At 34.0% G+C, this 20,463-nt stretch overlaps 1 protein-coding gene across 1 annotated transcript in view; it reads left to right on the forward strand.

The window, feature by feature from the left end:
- Window positions 1-19,706, forward strand: part of LOC122815033 (mucin-5AC-like) — a 168,090-nt gene extending 148,384 nt beyond the window's left edge. Inside the window, exons 39-47 of the mRNA XM_044087284.1 lie at window positions 1,473-1,510; window positions 1,610-1,778; window positions 4,279-4,316; window positions 4,439-4,604; window positions 6,629-6,666; window positions 7,862-7,972; window positions 13,245-13,284; window positions 15,636-15,741; window positions 19,303-19,706. Of these exons, the coding sequence (XP_043943219.1) occupies window positions 1,473-1,510; window positions 1,610-1,778; window positions 4,279-4,316; window positions 4,439-4,604; window positions 6,629-6,666; window positions 7,862-7,972; window positions 13,245-13,284; window positions 15,636-15,741; window positions 19,303-19,468 (872 nt within the window). The 3' untranslated portion in view covers window positions 19,469-19,706. The remainder of the gene's footprint in view (window positions 1-1,472; window positions 1,511-1,609; window positions 1,779-4,278; window positions 4,317-4,438; window positions 4,605-6,628; window positions 6,667-7,861; window positions 7,973-13,244; window positions 13,285-15,635; window positions 15,742-19,302) is intronic.
- The last annotated feature ends 757 nt before the right edge of the window (window positions 19,707-20,463 follow it).

Below are 20,463 nucleotides of genomic sequence, written 5' to 3' on the forward strand. Positions count from 1 at the left end.
AAATTTAACATCTGATTTATTAATTTGTTTCATCCCATTATTATCAGTTTTTGGTTTCCTTTTCATGTTTGGGGCTGTAGCAAATACCCTCCTGATGTTAAATACATAACACTGACGTATGTTCTTTGTCTAGTTTCTTTGTCTTTACTCATAAATCTGAATGTGATTTGACATGCTTTATTACACCCCATACTTTCATCCTGCATAGTATCCTGTACACCTTTATATTTTATAATATTTCTAAGCTGTTCTTGATTAGATTCACTATAGCATCACCTGAAAAGTCATTAAATTGCCTTGGCTATAATTTCTTTTTTTGTTTGTGTTCCATTATATTTACTGATTGTCCAGTGTCACAAGAATAGATTTAAGCTGCAAGACTGCTTGCAACAGCTGCAGGGATAAGAATTCAGTTTCAGCTAAAAGAGCATTATGTGAACCTGTCTTTCCAGTGGACTTGAACAACCTCTGACCATAGAAAACCCAACATGTCTTCCCATCTCTCCATGAAGGCATGAATGTACCTTCTTGCTCTCCAGCAATATGTCTGAAGTCATTCACTACATAAAGACAGATGAAAGAAATTGAGCAACCCGTCCATATTTCAGCAAAAATCTGCTAACCAATGAAACTTCAGAAATGATCTAAGATAGCGTAGATCTGTGAAGAAATTATTATTCTAAAACTACCAGCAATTAAACATTCACTGCTTAACTTACATGTGAAGGTAGCATTATTGCTATGCTGAGTCCTGAAAGGTATAGCAGAATATAGGCTTGAGCATTTCTCCCTGATGCAACTCAAGAAGTCGTGCCTCTAAGATTTTAAATTCTTTACTAAGGGAGGAAGGCATAGCTATATGCCTTGTTGAGCATAGCCTCTATAAAAAATATGAACTAGAAACAAGAAATAGTTTTCTCATCTGATAGCGGCCTTAGCAGTTTGCCAGCAAAACAAGATTCAGTGACAAAGCTGCGGAATGCTGGGCTTATTGCCAACAGTAACCAGTAATACAGACAGGAGTAAACAAGAAGGTTGTGTTGCTAAATGGTCTCTACCAGAATAGCTGATACCTTAATAATTTCTATTATTGTGGACAAAAAGTCCAAAGGAATCATTTTATTCTGAATGTACTGTTCCCTGTGGCCAAACAGCTAGGAAGTAATTGGATGAAGGTTAGAATCTCTTTAATATGACCAAATCAAGAAAGAGGCATCATACAAAAGGTAGCTGTGAAGATGCATTTCTGTAACCTACTGTACAAATGTTTATTTTTCTCTTATCTGTAGTACAGAATTCTTCTATTTGGTCTACTTAAGTGAATCAGATTTGTCTGCCACAGTAAAATTTTTGTCTTCTACAGTTGCAGTGACTGCTTTTTCATGAAAAAAATTGGAAATTATTTATTAAGAAAATGTATAAAATAATGCTAAATCATTGTATTGTTACAAACTGTATTTCTTTATTTGCAGTTCCAGCAGTATGTACTTTTAACCAGATGACTTACAAGGTATGAGTAAATTCTCAATAGCTGAGTCATTTTTCAAAGCTGAAAATGCAAAACTTACTGAAAGCATGTAATATTTTATTATTATGGTTTTAATAACAGAATGGTGAGAAATGGATTTCTGGCTGTGAAGAGTGTACATGCAATACATCTGCAAGCAGTTCTGTGCAATGTGTCACTATAAAATGCCCACCAGACCCCATATGTGAGCCAGGCGAGCAGCTAATTAAAAGTGGTGAAAACGAATCCTGCTGTCCAGCATCTCAGTGCCGTAAGTTTAATCATTATAACTGTGTGAAGCTGTGCTCTGTCATACTATGAACAATCTGATAGTTAGGTGAGTGTACTAAAAGGCTAATGCAGTGGCTGCAGAAAGATAAATATTTCCACAAACAGTAATTATACTGAAAGTCAAATTGCATCAAGATATAATTCTCAAATGCCACAACAAAATGCCTAGCTTTCTTGTCTACAACCTCAAGTTGAAAATGTATGCTCATTTGCTGGAATGTGTGCACATCAGATACTGACTGGAAATCAAATGGGGAGTTGAAATTTGGAGTATATACATGTATCTCGCCATATATCTCTATCTATAATATCTTTGTTTGAAAGCTCTACTTACTGAAATTAAGTATAACCCCTCAGAAGGTATTGATTGTTGATTGCCAAAATTCCTATGTTTTTTGTTCACTCTATCAACCATTACTGTTGTAAATAGTCCTATTATAACTACCTGCTCTGTGGTAGAAAATGTAATGATACATGAGAATATGTAGCAACTTAATGTCTTTTATTATGTGTTAACTATACCCTGTACTAAATTTATTATACTGTTTAATATCAGAGCTTTTCTCCCCGGGCCTCCACTGAAAAAGGACAGATGTCCAGTTGGAGTCTCCCGGTTAACAAATGTAAAATAAAATAAATAATAATGAGAGAGAGTAATATTTGGAGTAGGTACATGTATATATGTGTGTGTGTGTGTGTGTGTGTGTGTGTGTGTGTGTGTGTGTGTGTGTGTGTGTGTGTGTGTGTGTAGACAGATAGATAGAGATGTAGTTACAGATGCACGTAGAATATAGATGATATAGTCAAATCATCATATACAAAACTTTTGTGGAACCTTTAATGGTATGGGTGAGCTTATGGTTTACAAAGCTCTTGGGTTCTGCATGTGTTTGAAGAGCTAAAACCGGGATTAGTAACCAGATTTCCTCCGACATTGCATTATTTAGAAGCCTTCAATAAGAAGGATTTGCTGGCAGAAGCATCTCATAATATCATACCACTGCACTGCATTAGGTATTGAGGTGGTTTGTTTGGAAATCAGCATAGTGCTTCCTCCATCACTGCGTCGGAGTTATGCTGCATAAAGTAGTCTCATCAGGTATGCTATGTGTAGCCCAACAGCTGATGCTGAATGGAAAATCAGTAAGTTTGACTGAAAGCACTTTTGTGACACATTCTATATAAATGGTAATGGAAGAGGCTCTTCATATCAGGGATATGTTAAAAAAACAAATACACCTTGAAATATATATGCAAAGTATGACACAGTATGTTGAGGTGATGTTGGAAGCAAGTGCTGTCACAAACCTGCCACAAATTAGTCCGCAGGGAAAACATTATGTATGGGAAACCTTAAACAGGGAAAACATTATGTATAGGAAACCTTAAACCATTATGGGGCTGACATGCATAAACATATCTTTCTAAATCCTGCTTTACTAAATTGACAGAGGAAAACATTTGTACTGAATACTATACCTGAAAAATCCAACAAGCAGATATATATGTGTAGTAAAAGAGTGAATATGGTGGTGGAAGAAACAAACATCAACCTAGGAATTCATGCCATGGCAACTTGTATTAACAAATAATTCTTAATAAAAAGAGAATACATGCCCAAAATGAAGACTAACGTGCATATATTTCAACAGTACAAGACAACATCCCAGCACATAATAAAGCATGAATACTAATTTTTACAGTCTTGTGAACCAGTTTATAGGTTTGGGCATCCTTTCCTATTTTTGTTGGTTTCTACTCTTCCGCCTGGTGGATTTCCTGCTTGGCACATCTAACTGCTAAGCACTATAGATCTACTTTATGCTGGACCCTACATCTAGAGCAGTAATTCTAATGCATCTCCTGAAATTGTGTGCTCTTAGAATTTTGCATGATGCCTTAGACTTTTCCTCAAGTAGATGTATATTATGAGCAAGTTAGAAAGCTTTTTTTCTCAGAATCATACATGTTTTTGTAATAGTTATAGGTTTGGGGCAGTACCTTCTATCCATCATATATTCCTTATGAATATAGCCCCATGACTATAATTTCATCGGGAACTGAGTACCCCTAGTCTGTAATGAAGTAATGTTCTGCAACAGTTTGTAATGACAATCTGGATAATTATTCAGAAGCTGGGCTCATGCTGTCAGAAAATGTGCTGAATTTAACATTCTATTATTTATTCTATGACTCAATAAAGTAAAAATGCATTACCTCTTAAAACACCTGAATGAACAAAATTTTAATGTTGCAAATCAAAATATTTTTTTTATTGACAACTGATGACTTCCAGCTAAACACTTACCATTTTGTAGTCTGTTGCAAGCCATTATAAATTTGTGTTACATTGCCTCTACATTGTAATACATTCACCAGGAACATTTTCATTTCATGACACAATGTGAAAATGCAATTCAAAAAGTATTTAATAAAATGATAAATTATTTGGCCTTTATACTATGCATTTTTGTTTACAGAACCAGAACTGTGTTATTATAACCAGGAAGAACACAAGGTATATATATATATATATATATAAATATGTATATATAGAAGTGTCAGTAATTTAAATATCTTCATACCATAAGCATTTCAGTACTTCAGACTGCAGAACATTTATCATTTTTTTTCCAATAGTATGGTGATCAATGGATTTCAGAATGCCAAGAATGTAACTGTACCGGAACCCCGAGTGCTGTGCAGTGTGTACATCAGAGCTGCCCACCAGATCCTGAGTGCAAACCAGATGAGGAATTAGTGATACAAACTGGAAATGACTCCTGCTGTCCCATAAAACAGTGCAGTAAGTGACATTCATAATCACTTGTTTTGAGTACTGTCTTCTTTGAAGTATTGAATGAAGTAGCCCAATTGCCTGTCCTTAAAATATCTTTTATGTATGTTCTTACTTTCTCATACCTGATGACCATCATCTAACTCCTTTCCCCAGGCATCCTTGGCCCATTCATTCATCTTCGTTTTCTGGTGCATGATACCCCCCTAACACCTTATGGACAGCCCCTTCTCCATTGATGGTTTACCTTCTGTTGCAACTTGCCCAAAAGGACAGAGAGTTTCTGGGTGGTGGGTTTTCATCCATTGGATGTTTATGCAATCCTTCAGTAGTACTCCATTTTCTCATACACATTCTGTGCATGAGTTAAATACAGCTACTTTACATGAACACAGCTTGGATGCATATCTCAACCCTTCTTCCTCATGCTATAATACTTTCTTCCTATAGGTATCAGTTGTGCAGTGGGTTGTGTGACCATCACCCAGGATGAGAGTGCTGATATTAGCCAACCACTTCTCATACTGCACATTATTTCCTGTATCATCCAAGTAATTAACAGATGCTGAAATATCTGAATTAAAGTCAAGGATTTATACCACTTTGTCAGGGAGTCTGCTGTCCTTAGAATTTTCTACTATAAATTAAAAATAAAAATGCATATTGTTAAAGCCATGAAATAAATATATCTGCCTTCTAATACCTCTTCTTCATTAATGTATTAATTAGTTTATTCATGCATTTACGTATTCAATTCATTGCACCAAGATGTACAATATTCAATTATAAAATCAAAATCTCCTAAGTATAAATTTTTGAGAAAATATCACTACAGTATGCTGTAGATGCTTTAGATACCTAGGGGTGGATATCTGAACAACCATATGAGATGCCACCCTGGAAAGATTTTGTATTTTTTTTAAATATAGGGGTGGCACAGATACTTGTCTCATGTATAAGAAATACTTGTCAACTAAACATTTTGTTGGGGATAGTATGGGGATGTTCTTGAAGGAGTTATGTGGATCTTTACATAGTATGTATATGTATCACATAACGTTCTCTTGGGTTCTCTTGTTTTTGCCTAGAATTAATAGTTGTCTGGAATGCAATGTTGTATGCATTGTTTGTTACATTTTCTTTTTTCTTTTGTAGAAGAAATAAAAATTATTTAGTTAAAAAAATAAGTAAAATCATGGGTTTGTAGAGCTGTGTTTGTTGTACTTTTGCTTGCAGTAATTTAACAATAAGCACGGCAGTCCCTAAATAATTCCTCTGTATACCCCGGTTTTCTTCCTGCAGTATAATTTCTGTCTAAGTGCACATCACTATTTATTCTGCACCTATGTTTGTCTTGCTGAAAGTCCATATAACCTGCTCAAACACAAGCAGTGAGTGTTCTTTACAGTTCAACAGTGTTTGTGAGCAATTTTGCTGATTAGCACATGGTAGGCATTTCAGCATAAAGTTTCTAAAGGATACAAAGGAATACCTGAACATTCTCTGCTCATCCTGATACTGATAACAGAACAAGTGTTCTCTTCCCAACTCAATTTATGAGAAGTGACTTGCGTTTCAGTACAGTGATTAGCATATTTTTGTGTGCTTCTGTGCCAAAGACTCACTTTTATTTTATTTCCATGAAGAGAATCAGATTAAGCAGGCATAAGTAGATTGCACTTTCTTAACATATATTAAGACATTTATAAATCTAATATATTATTTCCTAAACAAATGTAACAGTGTGTATTCAAATGTAAGACAAAGATGTATCTTCTGCACAAATGCTGTATGTGGTTGAAAACATGACCTGAAGAACTAGCTCAGAATGGTATGCCATCGCACGTGCATTTATCAAAATATGAGGCAGTTTCTGCAGTTTGGTGAATAAGTCAGTTCTGATTCTTTGTTTTTAATTTGTTGTATATCACATTGAAGATTGTGTAAACAATGTTCTTTATTATTAGTTCATATATTACAGAGAGAAAAACTACATTGCTAATTCCAATTATTTCTTTCTTATGTAATTACAGCTCCAATTACATGTCAGTATAAAGGAAAGACCTACACTGTAAGTATGAACAACACTCACATAATCTGAACACATGCTTAAAAATGCAATTCTATTTAAAACACTTTACTTGGTAAGTTTCTGATAGAGATGCTTCTAATAATGACAACAAGTGCATTGTTTAGAATACAGAGCAGAAAGACTAATGATGCATCAATGAGCCAAAGACACATCTGTGAAGAAGGCATTTCCTTATGTGGGGACTGCTCTGGGAGGCCTTATGGGCTTATGTTTGCTAACTGAGTTACTTTTCTGGGCCATGTTTATGCAAGATGATGATATAAATGTTGCTCAGGATCGTGAGACTCTAGCTTATATCAGATACCTTTGAGGCTTAAGTAGAGACCTCTTAATTTCCAGCTGGAGCATTACATGTTTTTACTACTGCTTAAGATCAAAGCTGTAGTCAGCTCATTTACTGCCTGCTTCCCATTCCTGATGTAATGTCTCACCCCCACAGATGAACAACGAAAAAAAAAAAAGAAAAAGAAAAATGGCTTCAGCTTACTCAGCAGCAAGTATATTGGCATGCAGACCCTTGCCCTGTCAGAGCAATTATGTCTAATTATTGATAGTCATCTGCTGGCACCACAATCATAACGTTGGTGGACAGTTCTAAAAATCTTTATACTGAATAGGTAATGCAACAAAAAAAATTCATCATCTGTTATACCTCACTTGCTATACATTCTGTTACTCACTCTTCTTGTAACAATTTTCGATCTTCTTCTTTTTTCGGCTTTTTCCCAGTTAGGGGCTGCCATAGCAGATCACCTGTCTGCTCATGGTTGGCAGTGGAGTTTTATGGTGTTGAGCTGCCGGCCCAGCACCCAACTCTTGTAGCTCTTTTTAATAATAAACAAAAATTTGAAGAAAGAAGTATTATGCCTTCTTTGGTAGTACTGTTGGTTAAATATAGGAAATACGCAATTCCTAAAATAACTTTTAAGTAATTCTAACATGTATAGGTATGATTTTCTAAATAATGAATGATACGCTACAATAAAGGAAATTATATTTCCCTGGCTGTCTAGCTGTGTTTTTCTACACTGATCATTACTTTTATTTAGAATTCTACATTTTGCATGTTACTAATTTTCTTTTCTAAAACATCATAAACTATTGATTTATGGTACAATATAGCATTAATAAGAATAGCAAACACTTATCTAATGATCACTACTATTTTGTTTAGGTTGGAGAATCATTCGTGGATGAAAATGATACATGCTTGTCATTTCAATGCAATGTAACAGGACTTGAAGGAAACTATGAGCATTGTGACCATCAAACATACTGCCCAAAGGTCTGTATACTAACATGATATCAAAATGGTTCACTTTTGTGGATGAAGCCACTAATCTTTTAAATAATCAACATATATTGAAGCTTCTGTTATTTGATAATGTAAACTAAGTGGCATGACAATTCATCTCTGTATGTTTCAGTGTCTAAGCCTTATCTCCCTCTGCCATATCTATAACTCTCTCTCTCTATTTATATGTGTGTGTGTGTGTGTGTGTGTGTGTGTGTGTGTGTGTGTGTGTGTGTGTGTGTGTGTGTGTGTGTGTGTGTGTGTGTGTGTGTGTGTGTGTGTGTGTGTATGGATTCACATTATAATCTCAAAATATTGAAATATCGAATTTCAGTATCTCGAGACTATAAAGCCAAATGTCTGAAATTATGAAACCTCATAACCGCGAATCCTGAATCGTGGTTGTGGTGGTGCGCTACATTATGTGGGATGTACTGTGTGCCTGATTTACGGTTTGGTGTGTGGATATGGTTGGAGATTAAGGTAAGTGAATTTTTTTTTTTATGGTATTGGATAGTGATTTGAGTGTATGTGAGTGAGTTCGGAAGTTTTAGGTGTAGGTTAGGGTAGGTAGGTAAGAGTATGAGTGTGTAAGTATTGAAAGTGCTTGTTTTTGTACAGTTGTGATGTGTGTGTGTGAGGGGACTGTAGAGCATGTAGTGCTGAGTTTACTGTCTTTTTCTTTTTGGTGCAACCTCGGAGTTAGTATATATAAGAAGTGTGGGTGGGGGGTGCAGGGATGCTTGCCCCCCTGCTTATATGTAGGGTAGGTTTATGGGTTTGTATTCTTGTATTTGTGTGCATTTTGTTTGTTTGTTGTAATGTGGGGAAGACAGTGTATGTGTTGTGTGGTGTATGGTGTGTTTACATTCGCTATTTTGAATTTCGCACTTTTGGGGTTTCGGTGTTTTGGTTTTTCGGCTTTATAGTTTCAAGATACTGAAATTCAATATTTCAGTATTTTGAGATTATAAAGTGAATCCATATATATATATATATATATATATATATATATATATATATACACACACACACACACACACACACACACACACACACACACACACACACACACACACACATACTAGGAACAAATACAGAGGTAGCCACCCTCCTGCTAAAAAATTTTCACTATACTCCATTCATATATGCTTACAGTTCCTCCAAACTGTATATCCGCTTTTGTTTATATATGATAGCTTTGAGTTTATAGTGGGCATATTGCAAGCTAATAAAATATATTGAAATTGATTTAAGATTAACACGTTTACATGTTTAACTGCAAAGTTTCAGTGAAAGTATTATAACTTATATGTCTAAAAGCTTTCAACTAAATGTGCTTTCTCTGGGCAGAGGTTTAAAAATGTATTTATTAATGTACCAAATAATTTTTGAGTTCATAATGTTATGCTGCACAACAAATCAACCTGACAAAAAACTACAAGTATGCATTTTGCAGGATGGGCAAGCCTTCCTGTACCCCCAATGTCGGGATCAGGCCCCATACTTCTGAACTTAAATACACTGACATCAAAGTGCTCAGTAAGTTAAAATGTCAATGCATTTGCTGTCAATGAACAGAAGAGTAGCCAATTTAATTACCCCATATAAATTACTAAAATCTTACCCTGAAAATTTGGGCTAAAATGTCTGCTCACACCTCATATTAGTTTGAGATATTTTGTCATATTCTTTTGCAAGACCTGAACTCAGAACTCTATAAAATTTAACAAAGCCATAAATTGACATAAGATCTTCTCTGACAATGTATCCATACATATTGTTCACTACCTTGTTTGATTTTGTACATCCACATCCATAGGTATGGTGGGGTAAAGGGGGCATCTGCCCCTAGTGCAAGCTGTTAGGAGGCATTATTGGCAGGTGCCAAGGTAGTAGAACTGGTATTCATTAATTCATTGCTGAAGCTGTGATTATATCAGGGCTTCATAAATTAATGCCAGTACTGCAACATTCATGCTAATGGTAAAGTTCGGTGTGTATTATAAATGTAGCAAGGTACATGGTATTTGGCCTTCAATCTCTGAAGAGATTTTTTGGTCCTCAACTTTTGGGTATAGGGAACTGGTCAGAGCACCAGATGTGTGCTACTATACTGTGTATATGATCCATATACTTTAAGGAAAAAGATGCCAGAGAATTCATTATTTGCATACTACAAAATCATGTGAACAACTGTATATATTTTTATGGGGAACAAAACATACTCATTGTCAGATTATTAATTCCATAGTGTCTCTGGATCCAGAGTTAGAAATATGAGCAGCAAGGCTGTTTTTCTTTCCAGACAGAAAGTTTAACTAATGATCATCAAAGGTCAGCACAACCTTAGATGCTAAAATAGCATCAGTTTGCCTGTTAATGGAATTAATTGGTTTTGGAGGCTGACTGTTGATATCCCCTAAGTACAACAGTTATGTTGGCTTAGCAGTTCAGTTACCAGGTTGGGAAGAAGTGGATGAGAATGTCAAGTTAGAGATGTTATAGTTTTGCATAATGTCCGAGTAACTGGGTAACTTCCTTCAGTGACACTTGAAATTTGAAATAAAAAATGTTTATATCTGTGTCTTGATATCTGTCTTGTATCTGTGTGTGTATGTATGTGTGTGTGTGTGTGTGTGTGTGTGTGTGTGTGTGTGTGTGTGTGTGTGTGTGTGTGTGTGTGTGTGTGTGTGTCTGTGCGTGTCTGTGTGCATGTCATGTCTATGTATCTGTTTTTTTATGTCTGTGAGTCTGTGGGTGTATGCATGTCTGTATCTTTGTGTAAATATGTGTTTCAGTGTGGGTGTGCATGTGCGTTAAATACTTTTCTACCATTTGGATTGCATTTTTTGTCTGAATGAATTTCTGACTTTCTGATTTTTGTTAGGTGGAACATGTGTTTTAACAACTTGTTAATCTTTTGTGGTATAAGTGCTATATTCAAATGTCTGTAGTGTATTTCGGCACTATATTGTTTTGTGTCTGTTAAGCAGGTATGATTTTTCTGTTTTATATTTTATGGGATGGAATTCACATGTAGATAAGTCAGCAATTTCAGTTGTAATACTATCTGTACTGAACTGTACTTTTATGGTTGGAGCTGTCATATATGAGGGCTGATAGAGAAATAATAACATTTTGCATCATACTATAGCAACAGAGAAAAAGAATACACATAAAGGTATCATATAAACAGTGTTTGGCAATACTGAATCTCATGGTTACTAGCTTTTTCTTATCTGAGTTACCACTGTTTTGGACAGCTAGCAAATAAAAATTTGTCAAACATTGGCATTTGACACCTGTTTTGAGAGTCGTCTAAATAAAACCAAACCAAAGCAGTTCAGTCAGGTAACTTAATGACAGGATTAGTAAGGCTAGTATGAAGCTTTACAGCTGCATGATATTAGGCTATAAGAAGTCTGTGTTGTCCATTCTTGCTTTTTTATTTTACTTTTAATGAAGCTTTATGAAGAATTCACACCATGATGTTTCTAGGGTTTGACAAATCAGATTTCAATATTCTGTAAGGCCATTTCTAAACCACACTAGCTAAGGGAGGGTGGATGGCTGTGGTAAGTAAGAAGGATGAAGTGTTCATGGCTCAACACCACCATTTTTGAAGGCCCCACTAATGGGTAGATGTGAAACAATATGTTGAATGATGGATGAAGCCCACTTATAGCACCTATGCAAATGTACTGCTGCTGTAGAAATAATGTTGGGAAACTGAATAGCTGAGCTCTTGGATAATTATGTACTGGAGGTTTTTTGAAAGTATACTTTTATAGGTACAATGTTTTTGTTGATTTACTCAATTAAAATTGGATTACTGAACATAAGAGTCACAATGATAACTATCTTCTGTACATCAAAGATTGCACATAGTCTTTCAAGTCAGGCAATGACATCAGAGAATAACAGTCTCTAAAAATCTAAAGTTTTGAAAATGGGGAAGATATGGGATTATTTTGGTTTATAGAGACTATAACATGCAGACAAGATGTATTATGTCAAAGTGTTTATAAACAGAACCTCTGCCTGTAGTACAACACCTTCTATATATTAATATTTACCATAGGCTAGTAGGTAACTATATGGAGTTATACACAACAGTACAGAATTTAGAAATGTGCATGTTTCACATAAAGAGTGTGCAAGGGATATATCAAAGCAGGCAGCATCAAGCAGAGTATACATATGCGTTTCTAGAAAATTTACAAGTAATATATGATTGCCGTTTCGGGTATTTGAATATGTCTGGTTAAAACATTGTAGAACATACAGTATATTATGGTCTAAAACTGGAAAAGGACAACCCTGTTATGGACATTTCTGGCATCAAAGAAGTACATAACATGTTTTCCCTGATCTGAAATTGTTCAACAACTTTTAAATCCTTTTGTCTATTAGAGTTTCCCTTAGCTTGTGGATACTGTCTGTGTGACACCACTAAATATTTTACAGCTTTCAAATCTGTAAAACAGTTCTCGCTCCTATTTTCTCAGCAGCTGGTAAATACTACAGCAGTCAGAGCTTCATGTACTAAGCATTATTCATTGGGTTCCTGTTATTATAACTACTTGTTATGTGTTCTTAACATAAATGTCAACATTCATCTCTTGCATTCTGGTTTGCTCCACTCTCAGGTTAAATATCTTGACATCCAAGACTCAAATGCAATACAAGTTGATTTTGACTGACTATAAACCCATTCATAATGCACTGTGTATAAGAAAACTTCAGAGTAAGCTAGAGATCTTTTTTTCCAGCCTTGGGAGCAGTGTCATACCGCTATAGCTATGTGATACTGTAATATACATTATTGTGATTGCTTGAGAAAATGTGTGTTTTAAGATAAATAACTACACTAAGTGAAGTTTATCATTTGTACTTAAGGTATTTCATAAAAATATTATATTCTGTATCAGCTCTGTTTCTAAAAAAGTAACAATATTAATGAAACAAATGCATACATCACAAAAAAATTCAGCTTGCTGTGCACGTGGACAGAGTTGTTCAACTATCGGTCAGTTATGATGCATTTTTATGCACTTATTAAAAACAACATATTTGTTGCCATAAAATGTTAAAAATACATTTCAAAATGTATAACTTTAATATATTGTTAACATAGGTAGGTCCATAATGGAAGTGAGTGAAAGTTAAATTAATGCAGCATATAGAACATAATTATGCAAAGGTGATACAAAAAATGCTTAGTTTCTCATTTTTTTCTCTTTTTTTTTACCCTTAACAGGACAAGCGGATCTACAGTGCAGACACCTGCTGCTATGTCTGTAAGTACTTCAATTTTTTGTGAGATATATATATATATATATATATATATATATATATATATATATATATATATATGTGTATATGTGTGTGTGTGTGTGTGTGTGTGTGTGTATTGTATTATACTTTAATTTTGTATGATAAATGTAGCATAATGTATACTGTGCAATAACACCATAATTCAGAACAAACTTTTAAATAAAGTAAGTGCCTTACCTATTCACATCAAAGCTCCCTTAAGGACTTGCAGCACATAGCATACATTGTTAATACAACGTGAATATTCCAGTACTACATGCCAGGCAGTGCATACGAATACATTTGGATTACTTCTATAGACAATGTTACTGGCATTTTTCATTTCTTTTCCTTCAAGCCATGCACTGTTCAGACCCCAAAGGGTTGCGAGTAAAAGAAACCAAGTCATACTAGTTACATTTTTAATGCTAATGACCCCCCCTAGCAAAATGCAGTACAAGCTTAGAAATATAAACCTACAAATGACAAACACATTAAATTGTTTATTCATACATAACCTAAGGAAAATTTAGTACAAAAAATTAATAATATGTTTGTAGACGAAGACATGTTTGTTAGGTAGAGCTTATAGAGAGAAACACAGCACTGCTTAGGTTTGAGGGGTCTGAATAAGGTAGTAAGGTGGTTTTCTTTCTTTGAAGTGTTTTAACACACACACACACACAGATACACACACACACACACACACACACACACACACACACACACACACACACACACACACACACACACACACAGCTATAGATAGATATATCAACTGCAATTAAAAGATAACTACTATAATTTCTATGCAACTAAAAGTCTATGCCTAATAACTTCTATGAATCTTAGTTGTGTAACAACTGAAGAATCAATTTCATCAAAAAAATTCTATCAGCTGTACTTTTTGGAGTTCATTTAAAGCAAATGAAACAGTGAAAGGACTGGGTTTGCCCCCGCCCCCAGATTTCTGCTGGCATACTTAACGAATTGCATTTTCTTCCTTTGCTGAATACAATTAAATAGTTATTGAACTTTTATTCCTGTGTTTCCTTCTAGTTGCTCTGATTGTACAAGCATTTCCATGGGGATCTATTCTATCATTTAATTTGATTTACCACCTCACTATGGTACAAGAGTTATCAAAGTATTTTTTCATATATCATAAAATAATGTATTTTTGGTGCTATCAAATTAAAATGAACAACAGATTCTGCTCTACTACTTTACCAGCTAAGCGTATTTTCCTCTTGTTAAGTATTTAATTTGCCACATTATATTTCATAAGAGGGCTGTCATATTTGTTGTGTCTTTCGGCTTTTCCCGGTTAGGGGTCGCCACAGCAGAACTCCGCTCTGCTAATGATTGGTAGTTGATTTTTACGTGCCAAGTTACCAGCCCTGATGCACAACCTTCAACTAACTTGGACAATTCAGGATTCAAGTATTTTTCACAAATGCACCATTTTCAGTATATTTTATTTTATTTACTACATTTTCAGTATATTTTATTTTATTTACTGCATTTTCAGTATATTTTAATTGTTCTACTTTTTATGGGCAGTATATCAAAAATGACTTTGTGATTATGTATTTCTGTATTTATTGCCATTTTTGTTATCACTGCAGATCTATAAACTGCACTTTTCAATATGTACATCAGTATTTAAGTTGCTTGCTATTTTATACCATTGTACAGATATGTTTTTCATCCCATACAATTGGCACATTCAAGATTTGCTTTATGACAAATTCACTGAGATAATGTGGAATGTTGCTTCAGACCTTATAGTGCTGTTATGAGATATTTTGCCCATCTCCGTAATGAAATGACAAAATCATAATGTTGAGTGTTGACATGCAGAAAAAAGGCAAACATTATGGAGAAGAGTGAATATCATTCATCATTCATCTCCTTAAAACATTTTTGCAGGGGGTATTCCTTTTGTATCCCCCAAATTTATATATACTAACTCCGAAATCACCATACCCCAGTGAAAAGGAAATATTCTGAAAAAATGGCCATTTCAGATTTAGTCCATGTAAGTCTTTATTTTCGGCATTTCAGTTTCATAAGGCATGTGCTGGCTAGCATATGAGCTATGTTACACACTCCAGTATATCAGAGGGTACATGCCTTAAAATAATGGATACATTTGAACTTTCAAGCTTTTCATGTTATAAAATGTAAGTCAATCCCAAAGCATTAATGAGACATTAGTAAATAATTGCTGACACTGATATACAAATAGCTAAAACAATTTATTTTACTAAATTATTCAAAAATTGTGTCTGTTAAGTAACATTTGTTTGTTTATTTGTTTATTTTATTTCAGGCAAAGACAAATGCTTGCCAGTTCCAAAAAATGTAAATCTGAATATAAGCAGCTGTGTAGGTGATATAGAAATGTCAGAATGCCATGGGGACTGTGCTGCATACACGTAAGACATTATATGGTGTATTTTTAAAGGTTTATAATTAATGTGTTTTTCTTAAAATTCTTGTCACTGTTTCAGTGCTTCATGTCTTGCTAACTAAAAGGGTTTAGTTAAATTGTTATCATCTTTCTAAATCCTTTGCTGCTGCCAGTCATAATTCACTCAAACAAATGTATGCAATCTGCATCTTAATAAAATGATTTCATAATTGCATTGATACACACCAGCAAGGATGCAAGACAAGAGAAACATTTTGTAAACATAACATGTTGTGAGAAATTCACAATGCTCCACAGCTGGGCTTATTCCTGTTTATGATCCTTGTGAACAACTCATGAATTCTCCATTATCATACTAGTAATGCGCAGTATGCAAAGGATATTATGTTACTAGCATATGCTAGATCACGCCAGTGGTGTCAGTAAGAGTAAATAAAGCCATTCCATCTCCTATGGTACTATTCCATTTCCGTAACCAGTATCTGGCATTGGTATATTCACCAAAAGAAGTAGAGAATGCAACTTCCAAAAAATAATGAAAAAGCACTAAATGACAGGCATTTGAACTAATGAATTTAATGAATGTAAGACTAATGAATATAAGAGCTTCTTCAGAATACAAAAATACATTAAAATTGGCCTTTTAAATACTAAAACAGTCTCACAATACATCACAAAATATCTCACAACTGGCAAATTAAATATAAAAAAGACTTATAAAAAGAATTTATAAAATATATTTTACATTCCATAAGATTCACATTTTCAACCTCCAGGATTTAAAAAAAAAATTAATGTTTATCATTCCATTTAACCCAGGTGGTTTGTTGGTTTCTAGCCTTAATTGCCACATTGTCTCTTGTTGTTCAACTCTGTTTTTGTAGTCCCTTTCTCTCTGGCCCATTGTAACCTGACCTTAACAAAATAAAAGGAATTTCTCATGTTCAGAATGTTCTGTTATGTGTCTCTACAAAGCATCATTACTGTTTTTTGTAATGTCATATAAATGCTCCAAAATATATTTCTTAAACTGCCTGGTAGAAATCCCAACATAAAATGCTTCATAAAATAAATATTTCACAGTATATATAGCTCCTTTAAAATTGTATCTAAGGTGTTTAGTATATATACTATTATGTTAGTGCAAACTAAATAAACAAAATTCCCTTATAAAATAAACCTGCAAGATCTATGGTATCCACAACCATATCTACCTATCTCATTAACATTGTAAAACTGTCCCAGCAAAGTATTCTCAGTTTGTAATACACTTGGGTACTGTTTTTTTTTTTTTTTTTTTACAATACTAGGTCTAGTACTTACTATATTACCAAGCTCAGTATTCCACAATGTAATTTTCTGATTAATAACATTTTATACATAGTTCCTGTATCAAACATCATACTTATATAAAAGGTTTAATATTAACATGTTCTCTTCTTTCTAGAATGTTAGTATTTTTTTTCATCTGAGATCTGAGATTTAATCTAAGATTGTAGTGTTTATGTCTGTATATGGCTTTTACTGAATTAAATTGCCTCATTAAAATTATACATATAAGTATTTAGTTTGTTTTCTGGTAATGCATGAGACTATCAAAGTATTCTGAGACATTAGGTAAAATGTTTCTTTACTAATATAACAATTATGAAAAAAGAAGTACAAGAACTATGTGATAATTGCAAATACGTAAGAATTCTTATAGAATATACATTTACTCCATTATCTCCATCCATTAAAACTTCCCACAATGTAAAGAGTCTTCTTTTCTGATGAAGATAAATAGCTGTTAAAGTGTATTTATTCTGATTGCTCAATTTATTTTTATCTTCATTCTCTGTAATCATTTTCTGAATTGAATGCATTCTTGTCAACTAACTCATGACTATCTTTTTTAAATTAATTTTATATTTTTTCCTTGATCTAATGAAGTGCCATTGTTTTAGAAGTGAATATACTAAACATTTCCATTACTAATTTTGAAATAGTATTTGGCAATTTCTGCCATAACCTGCTTTGATTTTTAACATTTGGTTTTACAGCACACTTCCACGGTATGGTTCACCCTGGTGTGCTTAAATAAATAAACAGACAAATAAATAAATAAAGTGAATCACATTAGAAAAGGAGTAACAATCACATTAGAAAAAGAGTAACAATCACATTAGAAAAAGAGTAACAATCACATTAGAAAAAGAGTAACAAGATATAATACATACAGTTTGAACCACAGCACAGAAGCAATAAAAAGAAAAGAACATGTCCTTTATCATGGGACGCTAGGGGTACAGCATATTACTGTGATCATAATCTAGGAAAAACAGCAAATCACTGGAAGATAATCAGTAAATTGATAGCTTTGAGAAGAGGATATTCTGGGGTCATTATGAGGGTGCTATAACTAAAAACCGGAAAGCTGGATTCCTGGTTATTTGTGCTACCCATATCAGCTTCTCTGTGAGATTTACTGTCAAACATTGATAAATCACAGTTAAAGTGGGTAGAAATAGTCAAAATTGCAGTACATGTAGACAACAGTAGCTGACACCCATTATCTTACCCTCCTGAATGTTGATGGCATTAAAACGTTAAAGCTGGATTGTACAGAAAGTCCAAAGCAAAAGTGCTACAGATTATATAGATTTTTACTTGGCCCTGTCTCCTGTTATGGACAACTCCCATCACTGCTCAGACAACTTAAAATATTTAAATATTTTTGCATAAGATGTTAATTTTTCTGATGTATTATAAACATTCATAAGTATGATTTAAACATCCATGTAATATCTCTATCAATTTTTTACTTGATTTTTTAACACAGTACTTGATCTTTGAGGCATTATAGATTTGCTTATAACTGTATAAATTTTAAACAGCGTTGTTTAATATTCATTTTAAAGGAGAGATATTTTTAGTGCATACTAATATGATTATACACAACTAGTTTGTGTTTATGATTTATATCAACTAGGTTGACTATTTTATTATGGTCTACTTATTTCACCTACATTCAATTACTGTCACTTTAAATCTGGTTGAATATTAATGAATGTAATACTTAAATCAAGGTGTAACTGTGTGTTAGGTCTGATGAAGTCATGTAAGTATGTTTTAAAGAAAGGACAAAAGCACATAATTTTACTTGTAATTTTGTATTCTTTTAATTTTGCTAATATTAAATGTTTTATATTTATATCAGATACACTTATTTCAGTATTGGACACATAGCTGGTGAGGTTTTCTACTGAGTCTTTATATGTGTATCTCTTTTTGGCTGTTTGTGCTGATTCTGTTCCACCTACAACTTTACAAGTATAGCTTAAAATTGTGAGCCAAATCGCCCTGCCCCTCTGGAAAGTGCTTCAAGCTGCCTTGGTGTCTAATGATTCAGACAGCTGAAGCAGTGCATTGCATTCACTTCTTATATAAATAATACAAGTTTCTAAACTGGAGATGCATACAGGTAGAAGCTAATGCTCGCTCACTAAGACATCCCTTGCGATAAAGGTTATTTAACAGTAAGAAGACCTATAATAACACTGCTTTTATTGCTTTTTTTCTTTAGCTTAACAGAAGCTAATGATGGTCTCAATCGCACGTGTGTGTTCTGTGATGCTGTCGGTTTCCAGGAGAAAATTGTTGAGTTGACCTGTCCAGATGGGAGTAAAAAGCAACACTCTTATAATGATATTACATCCTGCCAGTGCTTACAATGCAGCACTAAGTCATAGGTGTGACTTTTTAATCTGTGAAAACTGTATTCAAGATACATGCAGTATTATCATATAAACTGCCATTTTAATTTTTAAACTGATAAATACTGTGCATGATAATCCTTTTGATTGTAATTTAATTGTACTGTTACATGCTGTGGACTGTGATTATGTTCTTCAACTGTTCTTAATGTCACCTTTATAGTTATTAATCAAGATTTAAATGAATTAATAAATGAATCAGTATTAAACTGAACTGTGTGTAGTTGCTGGTTTTTAAGCATTTTATTAAACATGAACATGTTTCCTTCTATGTAAGATCACATGAAACTAAGCATTGCACAAATCATTACATTTGAATGAAACAAATAGCATTACAGTTATTTTGTTAATGCCTTCTCATGGAGAGTGACCAAAAATGATTTTCATATATTGGTGTGAGAAACAGAACTCTTGCATTGAAAACTATATGCATTGGCTCTCCTGGCTTTTATCCCTACACATCATACAAAAAAAAAAAAAAAAAAAAGCTACTGAGAACTCATTCTGTAGTTACAATCATTTTGTGAACCATGGATACAAAAAACAAACCATTACTTTAATGCTTGTTTTAACCACTTTTGATCAGCCATCAATACAGTGATTGCAATTATTTGCAAATGCAAAAAAAGTTGAATTCAGAACACTTATCACAAGGTAACACTGTGCAGCAACATGGTGGGTTGTCTCTGCAGTTGTGCTAGATGCTAATTAGGTATTCTGAAGGAGAGGTATAGGTTAATTAGACATGTGCTGTCCCCCAGAACTGCCTGCAGTAAGACATTTACACAGAGAAGCAATTCAGAGAATCAGTTGTTATATATATTAGCACTGCCACTCTTGGCTATCGGGGAGTAAAGAAGATGGCCAAAAAGGCCAGGTTCATCTATTACTGTAAGTGCTGAGGAGGTTAGCACTTAGGTAGTGTTAGGGGGCATGTGCATGTGTGTATGTGAGTGAATGCATGTGTGACT

Source organism: Protopterus annectens, chromosome 11.part0 (genome assembly GCF_019279795.1).
Source record: "Protopterus annectens isolate FY-2018-M chromosome 11.part0, PAN1.0, whole genome shotgun sequence".
Classification (NCBI taxonomy): Eukaryota; Metazoa; Chordata; order Ceratodontiformes; family Protopteridae; genus Protopterus; species Protopterus annectens.